Source organism: Pagrus pagrus, assembly GCF_965226575.1.
Source record: "Pagrus pagrus genome assembly, chromosome: 7".
Taxonomy (NCBI): domain Eukaryota; kingdom Metazoa; phylum Chordata; class Actinopteri; order Spariformes; family Sparidae; genus Pagrus; species Pagrus pagrus.
In genome coordinates, this window is record NC_140191.1 from 7,345,985 (window position 1) to 7,369,780 (window position 23,796).

The 23,796-nt window shown below is 38.6% G+C and overlaps 3 protein-coding genes across 5 annotated transcripts; 2 read left to right on the forward strand and 1 right to left on the reverse strand.

The window, feature by feature from the left end:
* Nucleotides 1–3,090: 3,090 nt before the first annotated feature.
* On the reverse strand, nt 3,091–23,491 carry LOC311259347 (sperm motility kinase 2A). Of its 3 annotated transcripts, XM_084356444.1 has the most exons (8): nt 23,376–23,491; nt 13,029–13,190; nt 9,853–9,919; nt 9,281–9,412; nt 6,324–6,488; nt 5,376–5,514; nt 4,728–4,835; nt 3,091–4,372 (listed from the first exon to the last, which is right to left on the reverse strand). In XM_084356444.1, exons 5-8 carry the CDS (start codon nt 6,467–6,469, stop codon nt 3,323–3,325), a joined length of 1,443 nt encoding a protein of 480 aa, XP_084212570.1. In that variant the 5' UTR covers nt 6,470–6,488; nt 9,281–9,412; nt 9,853–9,919; nt 13,029–13,190; nt 23,376–23,491; the 3' UTR covers nt 3,091–3,322. The 3 variants fall into 3 exon arrangements, with proteins under 3 accessions (XP_084212570.1, XP_084212571.1, XP_084212572.1); XM_084356445.1 differs by lacking the exon at nt 9,853–9,919; XM_084356446.1 differs by lacking the exons at nt 9,853–9,919; nt 13,029–13,190.
* Nucleotides 13,628–17,175, forward strand: LOC311260085 (uncharacterized protein; the record flags this gene model as incomplete). The annotated part of the gene is made up of 5 exons (XM_084357597.1): nt 13,628–13,708; nt 14,215–14,245; nt 14,469–14,980; nt 16,903–16,965; nt 17,138–17,175. Exons 1-5 carry the CDS (start codon nt 13,666–13,668, stop codon nt 17,173–17,175), a joined length of 687 nt encoding a protein of 228 aa, XP_084213723.1. The 5' UTR covers nt 13,628–13,665.
* LOC311259597 (uncharacterized protein) lies at nt 18,067–21,445 on the forward strand. The gene is made up of 5 exons (XM_084356832.1): nt 18,067–18,412; nt 19,549–19,599; nt 19,697–19,740; nt 20,116–20,132; nt 21,028–21,445. Exons 1-5 carry the CDS (start codon nt 18,175–18,177, stop codon nt 21,047–21,049), a joined length of 372 nt encoding a protein of 123 aa, XP_084212958.1. The 5' UTR covers nt 18,067–18,174; the 3' UTR covers nt 21,050–21,445.
* Nucleotides 23,492–23,796: the final 305 nt, after the last annotated feature.

Here is a 23,796-nt window from a genome sequence, read left to right on the forward strand (position 1 = left end):
AAGATGATTGTTTTGTTTACGTCTGTGTTAGAATGCTGACAGTTGTTGGTCAGCCAATCGTTTAACGGCGTCGTTATCACGTGATTTCTGTGTTTTTTCAGCAATCAACAGTCTTGGTAGTTGCCAGTTTGTAATATGTCGATAAAACTCACATTAATACACAGTCTTTAACCTTAACTTTAGTTTTTGTCTAGGAAAAGCCCACGTGTAATTTTCTTAGTTAATCCTCATGGCTGGATTCCATTTAGCTGCTTCAGTTTCAGGGTCCTGGCATTGTGTGTGCTGGCTCACTGTCATGCTCGCTCAGAACTGAACTGTTATTGGTAACACCTGTATGACAAAACAAAATTGCTGAATCATGTGTAATCTAAAGATATATGCTCTTCCTCTTAGGGAGGTTCATCAGGGTGACAACCATGTCTTACTCCCCCCTGGGAACTTCTTCACTGCGACCCGCTGTCCATTCCTCATCCTCTGGGTACACCTCTCCTGTAGCACCTTTGCCAAGAAAACTGGCCATCTTAAAAAGGAGGATCACATGCCATTAAAATGTAACTTTCTAAAACTAGAGGACTGAGTGGGAAATGGGTTGTCATTTCCCACTCAGTCTCGTATGCAGAGAGGAATGCTGTCAAGCTGGTTCATGCTGCCAGAGATGAAGCGCTCTGCCTTCAACTTGAGTTATATTAAGTGGAAACTCTTCATGGTGTGTCTTTCTCTGGTGTGTGGGTTTCTGCTGTGAGTTTCTGCACATCTCCTTGTGGCACAAACCACACCCTGCGCCAGATGAAAATGAAAGTATTTTTGTCACAAGCTGGCCAAAGTTCACATTCATCCAGTGAAACGTCAGTTTCCCAGTATGCTGCATCCCAAATGACTTCTGTCAGCATCTCGACTAAAATTGGATGTATTGCCGTGAAATGTGGCTAAGACATTAATTCCCCCCTCAGTATGAAAATAAATAAATTGATCTTCCGACTTTTGATCCAGAATGAGAACTTGCACCATAATTAGGTCAAATCTTTGAATTTGACAAAGGGTGCAAGCTCCTGTAGAGTAAAGAAAAAAAAACTAAGTTACCTTTGATGATGTGTCTGTGCTTTAGGAAGGAAAGAGAGAGTCACTTTAAAAATGTATTCTGATGCAGTTACTAATTACCTACTAAAATTTGTAGTCAGTAATGTAATCACAATATTTAAGTAATGTAACTATCATTTTACGTTACCAATACCAAACATGCAAATAAAGATGAGAGAAAAGAAAAATCAATTAGACTTTTATTTAATCTTAATAACAAGTGTTGTAATCCCCTTTTTTTTTACTGAATGTATCTGTAATCTAATTACATGTTTTCGTCTGTGTCTTTCCCAGAATACACTGCTGCATGGATGCCGTATTCTCGAAGTAACCTGGAGGTTAGCATCAGCCTGGGTCCCTCCACAAAAAGCCTATGGGATTTTTGAATTTGATTTTTGAATATTGCCGAAAATAATCTCTGCGTCAAACACAAATTTATGACACTTCCACGTTTTGTTCAGTAAAAGACGAACATCACTTTTGAGTAAATTAAATCACTAGAAGTAAAAAAAAAAAAAACGAATGTTAGGCTACTTTAACGTTACTATACACGTTTTCTATAAATTGATCAATTTACAAGTTGTAAAGCGCAAATGTAGGGATTTCTTTTGTAGGAATGGTTTCATCGCTCCAGTAGAGTTCTGGAGACTTGGAGAATCAAGGCCAAGGGGCACTGCAGGCAGCACATTTGTCCATCTCACATCAACTGCTTGGAGTTGGGCAGAAATACCAGCATGCGGCTTTAAACAGCTCAAACAGAGACGTTTTTATGACTCGACTCTGCAGAGGAAACCACACATCCTTCCCCTGTGGCTCAGATAGACTGAAGAATTACCAGCTTCAGGTCCACAGATCACAAATCACCTCTGACGTCTGCGAGCCGATTCTTTAAACTAACAGCGTCATTTATTTAGAGGAGGCATCGGGAGTAATGGTTGTAAAGAGCCAGGAAATTTAGATCAAAAGTGTTTGGCGCAGATAACTACATGGTGTTGTGGTCACACACAGTTCACAACTGTTAAACAGAAACAAACTGACGGGCGGTGAAACAAGTCCTTCTGGTTTTTAAAGGGTCAGTAGAGCAAAAAAAAGACAGCACCTTTTGTTTTGTATGTCCGAGCCTCGATCAGTGGCAGAACTAAGAATTCTGCACCCGAAGCTGAAGTCATTAGTTAACTGAATAGTTTGTTGATTAAATTCACCAACAATTATCAATTAATAATGGTTTATCAAGCAAATAAGAAGGTTCCAGTACATCAACTGTAAAGATTAGCTGTATTTGTTTTACAGAAAAGTAACATTACGTGTTTTTATAACCATCAACTTTTGTGTTTCCTTCTTTTCATTAAAGGTGCTTTTTGTAGGAAAAGTTTAGTTTTGAGTCTCATTCCCAACTCGTCAAAAACAAACGCACTGGGATGACGGCCGGCCCGACCTACAATCCCAATGTGTCAATAGTCAAAAAGCACCTTTAACTGCTCTGATTTTCTGATTTCTATTAAAAAATCTGAAGCATTGACAATCTCATGAAAGGTGTAATAAATGAGCACAGAGCATCCCGAAGAAACAGAAGCTACCTCTGCGACTGCAACCAAATTTATTTCTACACATACATATACAAATACTGCATGAGCCATGTTCACAGTCTTATACACTCAGATGCTGAAAAACATTCACAGATGATTGTTCATGCCTGCTGATATTTCTTTCTTGACAAGTAAAGTCAAAGCTTGCTCAAATTCCCAGATTTCCTGTTACAACATGACCAGAGCCATTTCAAGAAGTATTCTTAAAGGTGCACTGTGTACTTCTGGAGAAGGATTTTAATATGTACAGTATTAATGAGGTAATAATACAAACTCAGAAATATTATTTTTTTCCATAACTGAACAAACATGCTGTTCTCAGAGGACAATAAGGTCCCCAGAACACTGTTTGAAGCTAGAGAGGTGGCAGGGTCCGCCACAAAGTAAAACAGCATGAAACTGTGTTGTCCTTTAAGGTCAGTTTGTGTACTCAGTTTATTCAGTCATGAAAGGCATAAAAATTCTGTCAATGAAGATCTTTCTCTTTTCATTTGTGTCTTCTTCCCCAAAACTACATAGTGCAGCTTTAATACAGCTTCAAACTGCCAGCCTGAAAGTCCAATTCATCTGTGACACAAGTGCCTACTGTAGCTTAGTCTCAGTTTAGTCTTCAGCTCAGAGGTATCTTCCACACGACACGTCAATAAACTCTTACTCTCTTACTTGCTATCAAACTTGACATCATCATATTTGACTATCTTCCCGTCACGAGTCACCACCTCTTTCTGCTCCCATCTTTCAACCTCCCCGTTTTTCTCCTCAAAGCGCCGCACCACCACCCTCCCTGTGGTGGGCAGGTTGCAGGGCAGATCCTTGGCAGCGTCTTGGTACAACCTCATTTTCATGAAGTCTTTTGTGAGGTCGGCTCCGCCTGCCGGGACCAGAGCCTGGTTTTTGTTTTTGTCCTCTGTCCTCTGAGGGGAGGGAGAGGGGTGCAGCGCGCCTTGCGGACGCGCAGCTTTAATGTCTGGTCTGGGTGAGCGCTCCCATATCAGGGGCGACGGAGACCTGTTGAGTGGTGCTGGGTCTCTGTTGAAGGGTGAAGGGGCCCTGTTCATTGGTGATGGGTCTCTGTTAAATGGTGTTGGAGCCCTATTCATTGGCGATAGATCCCTGTTAAACGGCGATTGAGCCCTGTTCATTGGCGACGGGTCTCTGTTAAACGGCGATGGAGCCCTGTTCATTGGCGACGGGTCTCTGTTAAACGGCGATGGAGCCCTGTTCATTGGCGATAGGTCTCTGTTCATTGGAGACGCACCTCTGTTCACTGGTGACGGAGACCGGTTTCTGGCGTTAATTTGAGTCGGAGGTGGCTTAAGGTGCTCTTTTTGTACAGCTGTATTGGTGACGATGCCCGCCCCTCCGGCCCTTCGTATCTCACTGATGACCCCGCCCACGGAGGCCCTCAGCGATGGGTCGGTCTCCACCATCCTGCACACAGCGTGGCAGTACGGCTGATCCTTCAGAGTCTCCTTGATCTTGGCGGGACACACGCTGGGCGTGTACAGCCGAATCCGGGCACAGAGCTCAGCGATGATCTTACCCATGGCCCACACGTCTGAGCGCTGGTCCCGCTGGCTGCCCCTCTGCAGCACCTCGGGGGCGGAGTAGGCCTCGTTCCCCATGTCCATGGCAGAGTTGAGACCATGTCGGAAGAACTTGGCCAGGCCCAGGTCGATGATGACCGCTCTGTTTGTGTTGTGCTCCACCTGCAAGGCAAATGTTGTTAAGTCGGTGAATTGAAATATTGTCTGACAAAATCACATGTTACAGAGGTTTAAAAGTGACGTGACGTTCAACAAGGCACTCTTTCAGCTTTAGTGATCTTCATTGTTCATGTTTTGTGTGATAACTTGTGTGTTCTTAAATTCAAGCACTCTGAGTCGTCCTTCACGTGTCTGAACTCTGTTTCTCTTGTTTGTTCGTGTTTGACTACAGTAATCAGGTGCCCAAACACATCTTCAAGGCACAATGTAAGAAGCTAATTTGACTTAAAGCAGAATAATATGATTGAGTTTACAATAAAACAGTGGTTTACGCGCTGACGGCCAGGCCTCCACTCACCATGATGTTTTCAGGCTTGAGGTCTTGATGGACAATGTCTTTGGAGTGGAGGTGAAGCAGCCCTTCACACATCCCGATGATGATATTGCCTTTATTAGCTGGAGTCAACTGCGGAGACGTCAGGTTTTCAAGTTTAAAATCAAGTTTAGCTGGACCTGCATAATATTCAAACTAACTTTCTCATGTTGAGCTGCACGCCTTTTTCCTTCAGGCCGCTCGGCTCAAGTTAAAGTGTAACGTGAAACCTGAGAGGCGTGTACACACATGCAAGGACTGACATTTGCAGAGTACAGTCACAGGAAATAATACATTCTTTAGATCATTGTCATTAACCTCAATATAAACACTCCTTTAGCTCTGTTCAGTCATACAATTCAAGCAAATGAGATGATCTGATGATGAATCTGATGTTCAGTCGATACAGTAAGGAGATTATCTGGATTTATGTCCTTAGCTGAAGCGCACTTCATGAACATAACACGGTGACCTGCCTTGTCATCCTGGCAGAACTCATGCTGTCATAATGTTCCTGGCTTTAGGCAGTTTCATACCAAGCTCATTTGGTTTTACGTTTTTTTTATCCTCGGTACTACCCTCCTTAGTTTCACCTTGAACCATGTAACTCTCCTGTCGCCATGACAACTTTACCTGTATTTTAGACTTTGATGATTTGAAGATGGTGGTCTCCAGGTCCTCTCCAAAGATAAACTCTAGAGGAATAACCCATTTTTGGTCTTTGAGCGTTATGTTGCCCAGGAGCTTCACTATGTTGGGATGATTCGCCTTGCTGCACATCAGTGGTGACAAGTCATGTGGAGAAAGAGAAATTGCCAAATCAGCACAAGATAAAATCAAACAAAATCATTAGTTTTTTTGGATTGTAAGATTTGACACCATCTGGATGTTTTGACTACCGAAACAGATTACAGCCCAGAACTGACAGTGTTAATACTTTATACATACGAGGAACCCAATAGGTTTCCCTCGTACTAACAATGAAACAAGTAAAGGGAATAAGAGCGTAAAATTGAACTAGAACTAGAACTAAACTACATTAATGCCATTGAGCAGGCATCTCCTCTCAGGCATTATGTTTTGCTCCTGATTGATTGAAACCTTTATTTAAACAGGGAAGTCCTTTGACAGTCAGCTCTTTTTTTTGCAATAATAACTCATAACAGCACCTACAAAATCTAATAAATACTATTATGTATGCTACAATAATAATGTAAGCTATACTCATAATAATATTAAACATACTTAGTATTTAAACGTATGTACCACTTAATCTTAAACTTAATGTGCTGTGATGGCTTTCTAAGCATCTTCCTTCCAAGAAATGGAACGAGTTTCTTAGTACTTCTGCTTCTTGTTTTCTAGTGGTGGGATCGGAGTTTATGATAAGAAATGTGTGTCTTGATTGCGGTATGTGTATGCTGCTTCCTTGAAATGGTTGGTTTTGCTGCACTGCAAAAAAAATCCCCCCCACCATATAACAAAAAATGATGATTACACGTCTGTTCTGGAAACTTAGGTGTTTCACCTTTAAAGCATTTTAAGAAACCTGCTTCTGGCTGGTTCTTCTGTCGTACTTACTTGTACACTTCACACTCTCTCTCCAGGTCCTTCCTGTTGATGAGGTGGTGGGGGACCCTCTTTATAGCAGCCCATGTATCATTGTACTTCTCTCTGTACACCTTCCCAAAACAGCCCTGGGCGAGTGTGCCGGTGGAGTACGCCATCCAGACCTTGTAGTGATGACTGGAAGATAAGGGTGAGGTCATTGTATTAATCATTTTTGAAGCTCAGATCAAATTGTGTCGTCGGGGGGGAGGGGGGGGGCGGGTAGACTAAACAGCAGAAAACCTTACTTCATGGTATAAATACCAGTTTGGTGAAGTCTTTGTGTTGGTTGGATGTTTAACACTGTCAGGAGTCTTGATGCATTTTTTGATGCTGTGGTTTGTGTTGCTTTCATGAGCGAGGTTCCTGTCTGTCACTGCAGGTGTCCTATTTGCTGTAAATGTGGTGATTTCTGGGACTTTCCTTCTGCGTGATGTTGCATAACACTGTAGAGTCTGTGATGAGTGCAAAAGCAATCCTGACAGGTGCTACTGTCACCACCAAGGTTTTCAAGGAAACCAAACAGGTGACTCACATTCAGCTAAATTATTATTAGCAGGCTGTCGAAACCTCTTACAGCTCAATGGTGGGAAGTAAACATTTCTATTTACAGATGCACTCAAGTACAGTTTAGATGTACTTTACTTTCCATCTTATACTTCAAACACTTCACTACATTATGGGGAGTTATTATTGTAATTTTTACACTATTTGAGAGCTAATTTCTTTGACGAGGTTGAAATGTGCGATATGTAAAAATTGGCCACTGGAAGCTGGGAGCACCGAGAAGTGTTGTTGTATACACTGTTAGCACAGGAGCTTTGGATCAGGACCGGCTAGGGCTAGCTGGTTAGCATGCGAACATGTGCCGCCACGTTATGACGCCAAAACTTTTATTCCTTCGAATTCTGTTCATAATTCCTTTAGATAAGTTTGAAATGTTTTCAAACTAAATTCTTATGTGTTGCACTTTAAATCAAATACATTAGCAGCTGATAAATAGACATTGTTACTTTCGCCAAGGAGGTTGTGTTCCCCCCCCCCCGAGTCTGTCTGTTTGTCAGCAGCATGACACAAAAACTACAGAACGGATTTCCATGAAACTTGGATGGAGGATGGGTCGCAGCCCAGAACAGACCTCGTTAACTTTTGGTATGTATATGGATAAAGGAACAAATCCAGGATTTTGTTTTTATTTTCACTTTCTTTAACAATGTAATGTAATTTCTCTGGGAATAATGCACAGACTGTGATGAAGAAAACCAGGCTGTGTATCCCAGTCGGATTTATCACAGGTGACAGTTTAAGGTCATGAGAAGGAACGGTGGCCCTCGCTTGCCACTCGAAGACTGACAATCTTTTTATTTACAAAGCCATCCTTAGTAAGCTTCAATCTTACTAATTATCACTTAAATAAATAAATAACAGTTTTGACATCATGTCTGTGTTTTGCGCTGCATCCATCCATCCATCCATCCATCCATCCATCCTCAAATAGAGCTTCTCTGATAAAACAACATGTGAAATTTGCTGTTTGTGCGCACCCTCTTCTTTTAAATGTAATTGTTTAATAAAATAATGTAATCGTATCCTGGTGTCCACTGGAAGATTGTTTTTTTTTTTGGTCCACTTTAGTTATAACTGGAATGGCAATCAGTAGAGTGCATACCTCTGCCAAGTTCAAACGGTCCAATTAAATTCAATCAAGTCTAATCCAATCTCAAACTCGATTGGCTTTTTAAACCACCCATTACTGCTTTACCATAATTTAAGTAAGTAGGTTTTGTAATCCTGCCGACAAACCAAGAAACAAATGAAGGGACATGAATGAAAACATAACTTCCTTGGCAGAGATAATAAAATAAATAAACTGCAAGCTTCAGGGGAACACCAACCAGCTGCTAAACCACAGAGCTACTGTGTTAGATAGTCACGTGTCACTAAAGTTTGTTTTTTTTCCTTTTCAAAATGAAAGAACCTGCCAACAATCTGTCAGAGCTGCAGGTTCAAATGAGAAGAAATAAGCGTTCTCGGGTAGGGCGTGTCACCTGTGTTGAGTAAGACTGGGGATAACACAGGAAAAAAGTGCTCCTGCCTCATAGTCTGACCAAGTTATCATTTTGTTTCACTTAACTGGAATCAGTATTTGGATCTGAAAAAATTGGAGATACAGTGTGGGCGGGTGAACCAGGATATCCTGAATCCTGAAGTTACCTACAAAAAAAACCTGACGTGGATCAACAACACAAGCAAGCTGCTCATCTCAGTGACCGTATGAATCAACCATAACTGAGCCTGTTGTGTAAATAACGGCTCCCATGCCCTGATCTAAACAGCCACGTTTATCATTTTTAAGAATTTTGACGGCAGAGTGACTTCCAGTCAGCATTCTGCAGCACGTTTCACACAGACTTTGAGCTGCGTGTTGTATAACAGGAAGATAAAAAAGCTGACAAACTGGTCAGTCCACAAGAGGGAGAGAGAAAAAGAAAAATTCTCTTTGCATTAGCTGGAACATGGAGGTGGCAGCTTACAATCTAAGCACAAATAAACAGTCATGTTAAGGTTCAGGTACAACGGGTTGAGAAGTAATAGTCATCGCATCAGAGAGACTGCAGTCAGTCACCTTACAGCAATTAATATTAACAAAAGACGGACTGAGGGTTTTAGGAAAACAGCATAATAACCAGAGAACACATGAACGGCTCATCAGTGAATACATTCTGTTCAATAAAGACATTTTCGCCATAATATCCTCCTTATAATGTGTTATAATCTAGTTGATCAAGAGCCAAGACACTGGGCTGAAAACAGTTAGAAGTAAAAAAGTTATTAATCATTTTATTTCTATACTATCCTACAACATTTCTAAAAGTGGATACATCAAATTTGTCACATGTTTTTCCACAGAAATCTTGTCAGGCGCCTACCTTTGTGCTGTAGAGGAAGAGTAGCTCCGTCAGGTCTGAACACGAGTTAGCATAGTTGACTGTCTTTATACCTGTTCCACGCCTTCTTGTTTCTGGTCCATAGCCCTGAGCAAAGCAGGCATGCCTGAGTGCCTGAAAGGTCAGGAATGAGAAACGCACCATAAAACTAATGGACTGTAGAAACTATGAGAACAGAAGGGCATGTGACTGTGTGGATGAGGCAACACTGAGACAGCTAAGATGAGGGGGACGGGGTTTTCCCACTTTGATGTCCATGTGGAAAATACAGGAGCAGCAGCTGTGATACAATCTAATATAGGAGTCCAAATACAGTTTTGTCAGTGGTTAGTTCAACTGTATTTCATTTACATATCTATTTGTCCCTAAACCTAACAGAAATTTAGATGTAAGGGCCCAGACACTGCAAACAGACATTAAAGAAGTGGTGGCGACAAAGGCCGACTGTTGCGCCGCATGTGTCTTGGTCAAAAAGCTGCGCTTGAACACACCACGAAGACTACCGCTAACGGCTAACTAGCTCTTGCGTTCTGTGACTGTGTGAGGGAAAGTACCTCTCCATACCACCAGGCAGTGCTCGTCTGTATTCTGCTTGCAAAAAGAGAAACTGCAGACTCAGGCCTGCGGAAATACAAACCGTTGTTATGATAAAGCAGCGTTTTCTGACTCTCGGCGATATAATCGAATCTTCTAATCGAGAACATGTCTGATTGAAAAGTTGCAAATGGCACTGTCGAAGAGGCGGAGGTGAAAAATAAGGAGGAACCGCACTTAATGGGTGAAATCATGGATATTACAGCCACCAACCCAACCCCTGGGCCTCAACACCAGTCCAGGCAGACTTTAGTCAGGGCCACTAGCTGCGTGGCTAACTTAGCTAACTAGCTAGCAGCTACAGTTAGCAGCAATCAGCGGTTACTCTGGTGATATGCTGGCCAAGATTTATTTAGAGGATGAACAGTGTTGTAAAAGTACCTTAAAGTTAACATTATGTTACTTTTTAACCTTAAAACCGCTTAAAAATCATGTTGATGGTACAGTGTAACAGGATGAATTGTGTTGCTATCACTTGTTTCAGTTAGCACCTACATTACGTCTGACGAATTGTTACAGACCTGGAATTTGTATTTACGACAGCGGTGTTGCACTCAGAAGCTGCGGGGGGCTCCAAATTCTACATAATGTTGCTTTAAAGCCAAACTTGAGTAAAGTAAAAATATCACATTATCATTAAATCATTATTGAAATTAATTCGGTAAAAGTGAAAGTCACCCATATGAATAGTACTTGAGTAAAAGTATCCGATACGAAATGTACTTCAGAAGTAATTTTCTGTCAATAAATACACTTAAATATGTATCAAAAGTACAATTATCGTAAAATGTGTTCTGATCTTCATCTAAGTCACAACAATAGACAAACACAGTCTGCTTAAACTAATACCACACAAACAATTATATGTTTTCATGTTTTTATTGAACACAACATGTAAACATTCACAGTGCAGGGTGGAAAAAGTATGGGAAACCCTAGGCTAATGACTTCTTCAAGAGCTAATTGGAGTCAGGAGTCAGCCAACCTGGAATACAATCAATGAGACGAGATTGGAGGTGTTGGTTAAAGCTGCCCTGCCTTATAAAAAACACACACCAGTTTTGAGTTTGCTATTCTAAAGACTTACACAAATCTCTGGCACATGCTAACGTCTCTGTTTGACGAATCTACAATAAGTAAAACACTAAACAAGAATGGAGTTCGTGGGTAGACACCACGTAGGAAGCCACTGCTGTCCAAAAAAACCATTGCTGCACGTTTGAAGTTTGCAAAAGAGCACCAGGATGTTCTGCAGCACTACTGGCAAAACATCCTGTGGACAGATGAAACCAAAGTTGAGTTGTTTGGAAGAAACACGCAACACTATGTGTGGAGAAAAAAAGGCACAGTCAAACTGTTAAGTATAGTGGAGGGGGCATCGTGGTTTGGGGCTGCTTTGCTGCCTCAGGGCCTGGACAGATTGCTATCATCGATGGAAAAATTAATTCCCAAGTTTGTCAAGACATTTTGCAGGAAAACTTAAGGCCATCTGTCCACCAATTGAAGCTCAACAGAAGATGGGTGATGCAACAGGACAACGACCCAAAGCACAGAAGTAAATCAACAACAGAATGGCTTCAACAGAAGAACATACACCTTCTGGAGAGATGCTTCTGGATTGAGATGCTGTGGCATGACCTCAAGAGAGCAATTCACAACAGACATCCCAAGAACTGAAACAGTTTTGTAAAGAGGAACGGTCCAAAATTCCCCCTGACCGTTGTGTAGGTCTGATCCGCAACTACAGGAAATGTTTGGTTGATGTTATTGCTGCCAAAGGAGGGTCAACCAGTTATTAAATCCAAGGGTTCACATACTTTTTCCAACCTGCACTGTGAATGTTTACATGTTGTGTTCAATAAAAACATGAAAACATATAATTGTTTGTGTGGTATTGGTTTAAGCAGACTGTGTTTGTCTATTGTTGTGACTTAGATGAAGATCAGAACACATTTTATGACCAATTTATGCAGAAATCCAGGTAATTCCAAAGGGTTCACATACTTTTTCTTGCAACTGTATTTACATGCGTGTTTATACTGTACACTAAGGGTTGACCGATTATCGGATCCAATATTCAGCATTTTTCCAATTATTGATTTTTTTTAATTTTCTGATTGCTGGTTAAATAAAATTAATTTAAAAATGTGCTACTTTTGCTCTGGTGCAGCAAAGTAGCATGTAACTTGTAACCAAGATTAATTAATAGAAGAATTAATTTGATTGTATGTTTCAGCACTGAGGTCATAGTAACGGTCAGTGTTGTAAAAAGTCTTACTTGAATCAAAGTAGAGAATTACTTTGGTATAAATGAAATTCATGCATACGAATAGTACTTGAGTAAAAGTCTTAAATTGATTGATATTAAATGCATTTGCATTCGAAAGTAATTTTCTGGCAATAGATGTACACTGCTCAAAATCAGTTAGGGATATTGGGGTATGGGCTCATATATGAAGTGCATGGATATGCAATAAAAGTCAAATTAAATGTTAAATGTTAAACCAAAAATATTCGGAATAACATAAAATAAAATGTTGCAGAATAAATAATCAAGTGAAACTAATATCCCAATATCCCTAACTAATTTATTGTACTTAAGGATAAAAAGTACAAGTAAAAGTAAGTTACACATGCATGTGTATTTATGTTTATAGGTTGGCCAAGTATCGGATACGATATTGAGCTTTCTTTTCATTTTTCAGATGATCAGAATCAGTGTGTTTTTAAATTAGATAGCTTAATTAAATGAATAATGTCAGACATGTACGTTGGCTCTGATGCATCATGTATTCTGCAAAGTATCTAGTAACTAAAGTTATCAAATAAATGTACAGTTAAAGTACAATATTTGCCTCCAAAATGTAGTTGAGTGGAAGTATAAAGTAGCAGAAAATAGAAATACTCAAGTAAAGTACAAGTACCTCAAAGTTTAAGCGCAGCACTTGAGTAAATGTACTTATTTACATTCCACCACTGAGTATGAATTACATTATTGCGATGCTGACAAAAAAAACAACAACATTAGGACTGTTGACTGAGGCCTGTAACTTTCCAACAAGCAGACATTTCCTTTCCTTTCAGTGACATTTTACAACCGGTTCCACTGAAACAAGCTGTTCGTAGCATTACTCACCAACTGTGACTGCAACTGTGTGGCTGGCGGGCTCCATCTTCTCTCTTCTTTTGTTTCCAGATATGACGGTTCACCGAGGGGCAGATTTACCGCATAAACAAGCTTCCGGCTTTCACTGCACTCGAACATCTTTGATAGTAAAACCTGTCCTGAATCCTGAAACTGAAACGGACAATTCTTTCAAAAGTTGACCTTGTTTCTTTTGTTGTTTCTCTGTTTGCACTCTTTGACCCTCATATTAATCTAAAATGACCACTTATGTTTCAACAAACAACTGAATGAAAATTGGCAGGGCTGCAGAAGAAGACAGGGCGAGTTTGAGGTTAGTCATGCTGCAGGCTGACTCACTGGGACACGTTCCCATAAAAACAAAAAAAGGTGTTAAGATCATGAAATCTAAAGGTTAAAGAAACAAATATAACACAGCGGTTCCAGCATGCTTAATCTACTGTCTATGTCACAGTACTGTATATTGGCCTGAACTCCACCACCAGGTGGAGTAATACTCATGTTTATTATACTTCATGGGCAGGACTTCTTAAAGCTGTGTGTCATTTCCTTGTTGTCCATTGCGTCGAGATAAGTTCAAGTCGCCACAGACAACTTTTCTTCCGTGCTGTTCGCTCAGTTGGATAAAATGACCCACCCAACGGATCTTCCGTCTCATCCTCGGGCAGAAAGTAAGTTTGTTCATGTAAATTTTATCATTTGATTACTGTAGGCGGACAGTCTGAAAACTTTTTACTGTCACTGCTGCAAGTTTCATTCATTCTCAGTCTCCAAACTGACTTTGAATACTTTCCGGTCCGTGCCCTCTGAGGACTTCACTCTTGTGGCTTTTGATCAAATCGCACATTTTATTAACTTCAGTGAGCAAAAAAATCTTTTTTTTTTTTCATATTTTTGAAGCTAAAATCGTCCCAGTGAAAAACTAACAGTGAAAGGAGCTGCATGAGTGTTTTACTTTGCTGTCGCAGTTACATTGATTCCCAAAGGCTGCTGCATACATTTCCGGCACTTTCATCTATTATTATCGTGGTTGATTGCCAGGGTTGTAGTAAGGATCAACATTAGGGTGTAGACTTTTTATCAGAGGAGGAGATTTGTTTAAAAATAAGTAAACATTAGGTAAAGACTGAAAAACGTCGTTAATGGTTTTACTGCGTTTTTTTTTTTACCCTTAAAGGTTGCAAAGGCCTTCACACCCAGGAGAGCGGGTAAGTTTCTGTCTCTTTTATTGTCCTTCATAAAACATATTACCTTAAATGAGGTCAATCTGAATGTCATGTAATGCATTGTTCAACCAGTAATGTTGGTGTTAGCTGCTCATTGTATTTGATTCCTTAATTGTGGGTAAAATACAAATTTTTAGTAGTACCAGCAACTCTCTTGCTTCTACTTCCTTTTTTTAAAGGAAGCATTATTTTTTTCATCTTACAGTGATGCTGGCCTCTCGTCCAACATGGAGCACAAATTCAGTGATAATTACACCAAACGTGCTACGGCTGTAGCAGATAAAGGCAGCAATGTGAAACCGATTCCTAAGGGGGAACAAGACATCTTTGACTACACTGAGGGAAGAGGAAAGGTCTGGTCCCACCCATCAGTGTTTGGGCATGTGGTTGTTACAAAGATTGAGTCACAACATGTAACGGCTGAGGACAAATTTTTCAAATCAACCACTGCAGCTGCGCTACAAGAGATCTCTCCACCACAAGAACCATCAAAACAAAACAACCCAGAGAAGGAATCTGACAAGGTTGATCCCGAAATAACTGCCTTGCTAAAGGAGCGACCAAGTGATGAGGTAGTAGGAGAGGATAGATGCACCACGGACACCATGATCGACACCCGGGGAAAACCAGAAAAACCAAAAGTTCTGCCACAGTTTCCCGGAGAAAGGAAAAGGAGCAACCGTTACCGGAAGAGACCTGCGGGGAAGAACCGGAAAAGTAAGTTTAGATTTATGTAAACGATTTTGCACTCAAAAGGGTTAATTAATGTATTGAATCATAACAACAGTAAAAACGTGTTTCAGCCATTAATTCATCAGTGCAGTACAAAATGGCCACCTTACATTCACATCCAAGCAAACCTAGAAGAGCCCAAAGGTGGTCTTTCTGTGCTGCCCTGATGAAGGCCTTAATGGCTGAAATACACTAGGCAGGTTATGATTTTATAGCCAAGAAAAATATAAGGCTTTTTAATTCATTACCCTCCTGAGGGCCTCAGACTTTTTCAACAATTCTGATCAAACCAGACCCCTAAACTTAAGCGCACCAGAGAGACATCATTTTCCACATCGAGCAGCACTCCTTGCACCCTGTTTTTGACTAATTTAAATCTATATCGATCTTAAATTATTGCAAACACATATGAGCATACTCATACATTTGTTTTTACAAATTTAAATAATAAATCACATGGAATAATATATACATTTATGCATCATAATTCACATTTTTTATACACTCAGTGGCTACTTTATTAGGTACACCTTGTACAATCTATTGTAATTCAGTTCAGCAGAGTATTGCTGCCATAAATGTTACCTTTACGGCAATATATGATTATTTTACTGACATTCTTGAATATATATGGAGATACAGGTTTATAACATTTGTAAAATACCCATAGTAAAGTTTTTATATGATGTACATATATGAAAAATGTCTATATGGTACTATATGCTGCAGCCATACATGTTAATATATGTATGTAATTTATACGTGCAATTCATTTATTTATGGATATTAGTTTCTAACATATATGAAATACCCATAGTAACATTTGTATATGTAAATATACTAAAAGAATTGATATGATATTTTTTCATGTGTCAATCATATTTTACGCATATATATCAATTGCATTTTTATACATAATATGTTATATGTATATATAGTTATCTATGTGACTTAAATGCCAAAATAGTTTATATTCATATATACTTCTACCATACCGATACACAGTATGTTAATATATGAAAATGTTCCAATTTCTAAATGTTTCATATGCGCTCTGTGCATATATTTCATATGTGGGAATTCCACAATATACATATATTACATTTGCACATGTGCTCCCTTTTACAAAGTTAATAATGTTAAGTTACTGGTATCAATGTTTAGGCTAAACATTATATGTTTATTACTGAGGTCATAGTTAAAGGTGAAGTTGTGCTGCGATGTGTTTAAATTTTTTTGTCCTCTCTGTTTCTGTACTGTATCACTCCACTTCATTTTGGAGGGATGTTGTACTTATAACTCTGCTACATTAATTTGCTAAATTTAGTTACCACTTTGCAGATTACGTGATGCATCAGAGCTAAAGTGGCACATTTTAAATTGATGTATTTTATCGGCAATCAGATTTTTAAAAAGTGCAGATTCTGTTCATCAGAAAAAAGCTGATATTAGAGCCAATAACCTACCGGATACAGTGTTAACAAATGTACATGTATGAATAATATATTTTAATAACTACTTTACTTCTACTTTTGATACTTAAGTACATTTTTTGCCATACAATTACTTTCGGTACTTAACTACATTTAATATCAGATACTTTCACTTTTACCAAAATAACATTTTCACACAACATCTTTACTTTTACATGAGTATGACTTCTGGGTACTTTTTACAACACTGACTATGACTCACTATGTCCTCAGTGCTAAAAGATATAATTGCATTATTACACATCTATACAATATTACAGGCATTGTAAGTGTAGTTCTGGATTGGATTGCCAGGGTGTATAAAATGAAGTTATCATGGTTAGTGCTGTAAATCAGTCATGATATGAAGTAATCAATGGAGAATTTTTTTATTGCTTGATTATAATTATTTTGTTTTTTGGTCCGTGTCTCCAGTGAATCTTTTGTGTTGGATGGCAGTTTCAGTCCTATTTGTTCCTGTCGCTGTGGGCTTGCCTGGTACGTGGAACACATTTTAATGTCACACAACTATGTGCAGTGCATCCCGATATTAATTCATTTATTTAGGTTTGCTAAAATGTCTTATGGTTTGCTCTGAACAATGTTTTGACCTATAATGCACAGTATTTTTTACACTACTTGATATTGACCATATTTGTTTCTGCCATAGGGGCTCAACGTGCGGCAGGCCAAAAGAGTAAGTTTTGAGATTTTGAAGGGCCGGGCATTATATTGATATTTTATCTTTATCATGACACGAAACAATATATCATCTTAGATTTTGGATATCGTTATACTGTGTTGTCTTTTCCTGGTTTTAAAGGCAGCATTACAGTAAAGTGATGTCATTTTCTGAACCTACCAGACTGTTCTACTTGGTCCTTTTATCCATTACTGATGATTATTTCCCAAAAATGTCATTGTGTTGATATTTTGTCAAAGTACCAATAGCCATCCCTACACTATTGCCACAGTATGGATAGTGAGGTATTTGAGGAAAATAAATAAAAAATTGATTTTGTCGCCCAATCCGAGCACTTCTGAAGTGCTTTTGAGGAGATTTAAAAATATCAATGTATCGTTCAATAGCCTAAAAATATCGCAGTATTATTTTAAACAATTTTACACATTACAGTGTGTTTACAGTCCTTGAGGAGTACTACTGCACATATGAAAAAGTAGTATAAAGCCTTTCGTGGCTCCAGAGGAAGCTGCATGTAATCTGATAAATTCCCTCCAGTGATGTCACTTATTGGCTAAACTGCATCGGGGTAATGCAAGCACCAGGCTTTGAAAAGCAGTCCAGTGGTCTAGCATTGAACTATAATACTGTTGGATTAATTTTGGACACTTGATAAAACTGTGTCAAAATTGATCAAACAGAACCTTGTTTATTTCACGCATTCTTTTTCCTTTTCGCAACCTGTTGCCCATTACCCACAATGCAATTTGTTTCTTGTTTCACCCGTAAACACACTTTAATGTGGAAAATTGGTGGAGTCACCCTTTAACGTCATATCACCCAGCCCTAACAATTTGTAATCAAGTTGATTGAATCAAGCTGCTCTGGTTTTGGTATTTCAAACCACATGACAGCAAGTTTTTTAAGCACCATTGCTCTGAAATTTTACTTTAAACACATTTACATCTGATACTTATCAGCGTTTTTTTTTCTCTGTTTCAACATCAGCTAAGTGTTATATCTGCATGGACAAGGCCAGATGCCCAAAGTTGTGGAACATATACGACTCGGATAACACTTTATTGTACAAAGGAGATTTCAATCAGACATTTCCTGGATGCTGTGAAGTCTCTCCACCTGCTCCGAAGAGGTGTGTCGTGTGCCATGAACAAAACAACATCACTTTCATCTGCTCAGAGGACGTTGGACGACTGGAGGTTGAAGATAGTGATGGAGGATTTATTGATGCCATCTCTCCAGACTGTACGTATTACATGGATGTATTTAATCAATTTCTGCTGTTTTTGTTCATTTTCTGGTCAGAAGATATTTAGGGTAAAACTAAGAGTTTTCAGATGTTGGAGCAACATTTAACTGATGTTTTAAGTGCATTTAAATAACAGTGGTTCATCGTGCACCGACTCTTAACTACACAATGAAAACTTGTCAATGGATGATGCTGAAAGAGCAGGTATCAGGGTTTCCCCCAGGAAATTGTTTAGCTGAGGTGGTAAGCCACCCATCCGGCGTTGCATTATGCCTTGTGACCTAAACAGCTAGCAGTTGTCGTCCTAAAATAGATGCCAACTTCCCTGTGAAACGGTACCTCTGCTATGTTCCCACACTACGGCATATTTCATACCAGTGTTTTATTTTGACGTTAGCAGAGGCAGTCTTTGATCATCTTTAAGGGGCCTTACCTGCCAGATTCTGCTCTCTGTTTACTAATGCAGCCTAAAACAGCTGTATTGCAATGAATCCGAAAATCTTGAAGGTTATTATGTTTTACAGACTGTGCAATGCGGCTGTGTGGTCTTTTGGGAAATGTAGTTTGTGGTGTGTTTGAGTTTAATTGTGTTATACTGATAGATGTCTCTATTATTTTGTCCCCCGTATTTATATGAATGAGCGTAGCCGAAGAAAGAGAGAAACACCTGTGTCGATGCAACACTGTCTACTGCACCAAAAACCACATCCTCTAAAGTTACCATACAGCTGAATCAGAGCCTCGTGTTTATGCGCGACTTTGCCATTTTTTTTCCAACAAGTATAATCAAACATCTTAGTTTTTGGAGTTTTACCAAACATACCTATACCAGTCATCCATGCAAACCATTGAGCTTTACATTCACATCACCAAACTCACTTCCCTGTTTGTGGTTGTGAAATGTAGAAGTGACACAAGCATCAGTTTATGAAAACATTTCAACATCCTGCAAAATCCTGGAGGGACTGACTCTTAATGTTTACAGTCTTATACTGTACATACATGTATAACTGCAACCTCTTTTCTGTCTTCATTAAATTATCATAAAATGTCAGTGTTTTTAATAATATAAAACAGTTATCAGTGCATTAAAAGTTCCTAATGCAATTTTAATGTATTTCTTCTTCTTCAGGCGTGCAGCATTTCTGTGGACATGGACACTATGGATTGTTTGCTGGCTTTGGTATGTATCTAACACAAGCAATGAATGTGAACTTGAGAGACTAGACAGATTTTTTCCCCTTGACCAAACATGACAGCCATGTGTTTCCAAACTGTAGGACTACTTCTGCTTGTTGTGGTGGCGCTGGTGATCTTCATTACTGTAAGTGTGACTCAACATGTTCATTGATCACACAATGATTGTGAAATATAAAAACCTCTGCATGTGCATGAGTCACTGAATTAGTTTTATTTTAAGGTCTTACATATTAGGTCTTTGACTTACAGTAAACTTTTCTAAAGGTACAATTTTGGTGTTAAGATATTAATTGCGTAAAGCTTGAGAATTAATGAAATGTTTGTAAGAAAGTTTAATTCAAGTTAAACAACAATGTGCAGTAGTTCTAGCTTTGTCCTCCTCCAAAATATCTGTCCACAAGACACTGCAGGTGTGCCTGAGCCTTTCTTGATTGAGTATTTTGGATATGGCATGTCAAATTTCACTGTTTAAATCTGTTTTTTATTATTTTCCTTTCAGTGCTGCCGGAGAAACAGGTAAGTTCAGTCTGGTTTAATGGATTACAATTTCATAAGAAGAAGAAAAAAATCATAAATACTTATCTGAGCAGGATTTATACGTTTCACTCTAACTTGAATATAAGTTGATTTTAAATATTCATTCATAATATTAAAGGTGCTACATGTAAGAATTGGCCACCTGTCAAATTAATGTAATTTATAAATGCTGTACATACATTCAAACAACTTAAAGGCAGCATATCACCTGAAAGCTGGGGTTCACCACTAGCAAAAGAAACAGGGAACTTCACAATCCCTCCCATAGGTCTCTCCTTCTTTCAACAAACAGCTGACTTAGGAAACATATGAACACTGTCAGTAACATTACACAAGCACTGTTCACTAACAGAAGAAATGTTGCGAGCTCAATATCAAACTTCATCCCCTTAATCACCAAGAGCTCTCTTCAGGGGTCAAAAGCAACATCAATGCTGACCCTTGTTTTGCCTCTATTTCCACCACTTTTTTTTTATAAAATGCAGACGCATGTGATTAGAATAGGCCTGCCTCACAGCGCTATTTGTTCATGCTGTCATGTGAGCAGACCGGTCACGAACAACCCCTCAGGTACAAAGTGGTATAACAAGACAGGACAGGACAGGACAGGCCAGGCCAGGGCTAGCTGGTTAGCATGCTAACTTCAGTAGATATCTCTGCAACACAATACATAGACGTCTTTGACATAACGTCAGAATTGTTATTTCTGCTCATTCTGTTGACAACTTTAAGTAATTTCTGAATGTTTTAAGGTAAAGTTTTAACATGCAACTCCATTACACACATAGACGGCCGACTAGTGGTATGTGAATATTTTACCTCAACAGATTCACACTAGACACTCAGATTATGTCATTTTTTGTTCTTTAAATAGGATTGAACATAGTCAAGAGTGAGGAGCACTGCATGGTGGAGAAGAGGACAGCTGTGTGTAGAGGCCTTTCGCTCACCACGCCATTTTATTTCCATCTAATGATCTCTAGCTGAAGCTGCCATTTAGATGCCATATTGAATATAACTGTTTTATTGTGCACTCTTTAGTAAATAACTGCAGATTATATCTTTTAGCTCTATAGCTCATGATAATGATGAAAATACTCTTTGAATGTTTAATGAGCTTTTTTTTTTTTTTTTTTTTTTCCAAAGCTTTATTTCAATTCACAATATGTCATACATTTCAATTTGAAATGAAATTCACATCAATTTCCAAAGAACTCATTTGAGGAAAAAAAAACATTTGCTTGCATTTAAAACAGTACATTTAATGAGCTTTGTGCAAAAATGGCTGAATGAATCATGTTTATCTGCTGTCTGAATAAAAATGGTTTTAAACAGCATTTGGTTTTGTCATTTTTTATAACACAGACACTGGACCAGGCCAGGGTGTTTTCAGTTAATAATCAGTTGTGGAAGAAGTACGCTTATCTCTAACTTAAAGGATAACGCCACCAATTTTACACATTAAAGTGTGTTTACAAGTCTAGGGAAGTTCGGCGGCATTGTGGGTAATGTGGGCACCAGGTTTTGAAACGCAGTCCACTGGTCTAGCATTGCACTTCTTTAACACTTATGGACTCATTATGGACAGTTTAAAAAACAAATTACCTAAATTGATACAGCAGAACGAAAATCCCTCTTCCTTTCCAAAACCTGGCGCCTACGTTACCCATGATTCAACTTATCCAATGAGAGAAATCACTAGAGGTAATTTATCAGATTACATGCAGCTTCCTCTGGAGCCTCAAAAGGCTTTAAACTACTTGTTTCACAAATGTAGTCATTCTCCCAAAGACCCAAGACCTGTAAACACACTTTAATGTGTCACCATTTAAGGTCATTGGCACCACGTTTTGGAAAGGAAGAAGAATGCGTGGAATAATAATAACCTTTAAAAAACACTACACCACTCTATAGCTAATGTCGCTAAGGCTAGCCGTAACATCCTTGACATTAGCCAATGTTGCTAGCAAACCATAGCTAACGTTTTTAACTAGGCAATGCTAATGTTGCTAATGCTAGCTACCTCACAATTGTCAGTTATTAGATATTAAATATTGTCTACAATGTAGTTATAGTGTAGTAGGAAGCACATATTGCTACATTTCTATTTCCAGTAGTATTTATATTTCTAGCTATAGCTATGTAATATCTATATACAGAGTTGTTACATATAGATATTGTTACCAGTGTTGTAACAATAAATTACTTTTAGTGGTAATGGAGTAATATAACGCATTACTAATAATATTTCAGTAATATATTACTACAGTTATGTCACGTAGCGCGTTACAATACGTGTTACCGACTGAAGTGAAGAATTTATTGTTGTTTTTTAAGAATCCATCCACACCAACATGACCATATTAATATAGGCTGTGTGTGTTTAACATAGATGAGCCTATAAGTTCTTTGTTCAGTCTATATGTGACTTAAATTAACCGTAGTTCATAGGATCCTCCATGCCCACTTTAATTTACATTCTTGAATCACATGCCCATGCATTCATTGTTCTGTGGACTAAAATTAAAGGCACGGAAAAAGAGATTTTAAATAATTACAATTAAAAAAATGTTACATATATAACATATCAGACTTTGATCCTTTGTCTGTCTGCTCATCCCTGTATCAAGTCCATTCCTTTATTAGAAAAACCCTAGGCTATTTATTGTTCTATCAGAATCAGAATCAGAATCAGAATTCCTTTATTTGTCCCGCAAATGGGGAAATTTCTTTGTCACAACAGCCAAAGGACAGTATCACACTTAAACAGCAATAAAAGTAAAAAATAAACAATATAATAAGACATAAGAAATAGAATTTAACTGGTATATACATAATATCTACAATATGAAATTTGTATTTACAATACATACAGGTTATTTGGGCATTTTTTTTAAAACAAGTAATGTATTACTCTACGCAGACAATAAAAACGTATTACTTTAAAATTAAGGTAACTAGTAATATGTAATATATTGCATTTTTTAAAAGTAACTTTCCCAACACTGATTGTTACACAGACCTTATGTCAGGCTAACTGATTTCTGAACTACAAACTACACCAATCAATAGTATTAATACAGTTATTGAGATATACATAGTTTGATATTTCTGTAACAACTGTAACATACCCAATTTACCACTCAGTTATCAATAAAGTAACCTATTTCTGATTCTGAAAATGGAAACATACGCGTACAAATACATCAAAGTTGTACTTACGTAGTACTTGGGTTATTGTTGGCGCGACTCTGCATGACTGCTGCTGGGCCACAGTTAGTGGTAGGATTGCAAAATCTCCCAACGGAAATGTCCTACTTGGTTACACACACACACACACACACACACACACACACACACACACACACTGAACAAGAGGTTGAACAAACACTGATTTGATAGCGTTATCAGGCAGCGTCTGGACCGTACCAACTAGCAGGTGGGTAAACCATACCGTCTTGGTCAAATTTCTATCTTAGTGAACAAACAAACTGACAAAAACAGTTTTCCTATTTCATCAAACTGTTTTGTTCTCACCTGCAGGTCTTTGTTGTCAAATAAAATCTCCACCGACCAAAACAATCCATGTCGAAACTATCTCCACACCCCTGTGTTTCGCAACCTGCTTCTGAGCGCTCACCTG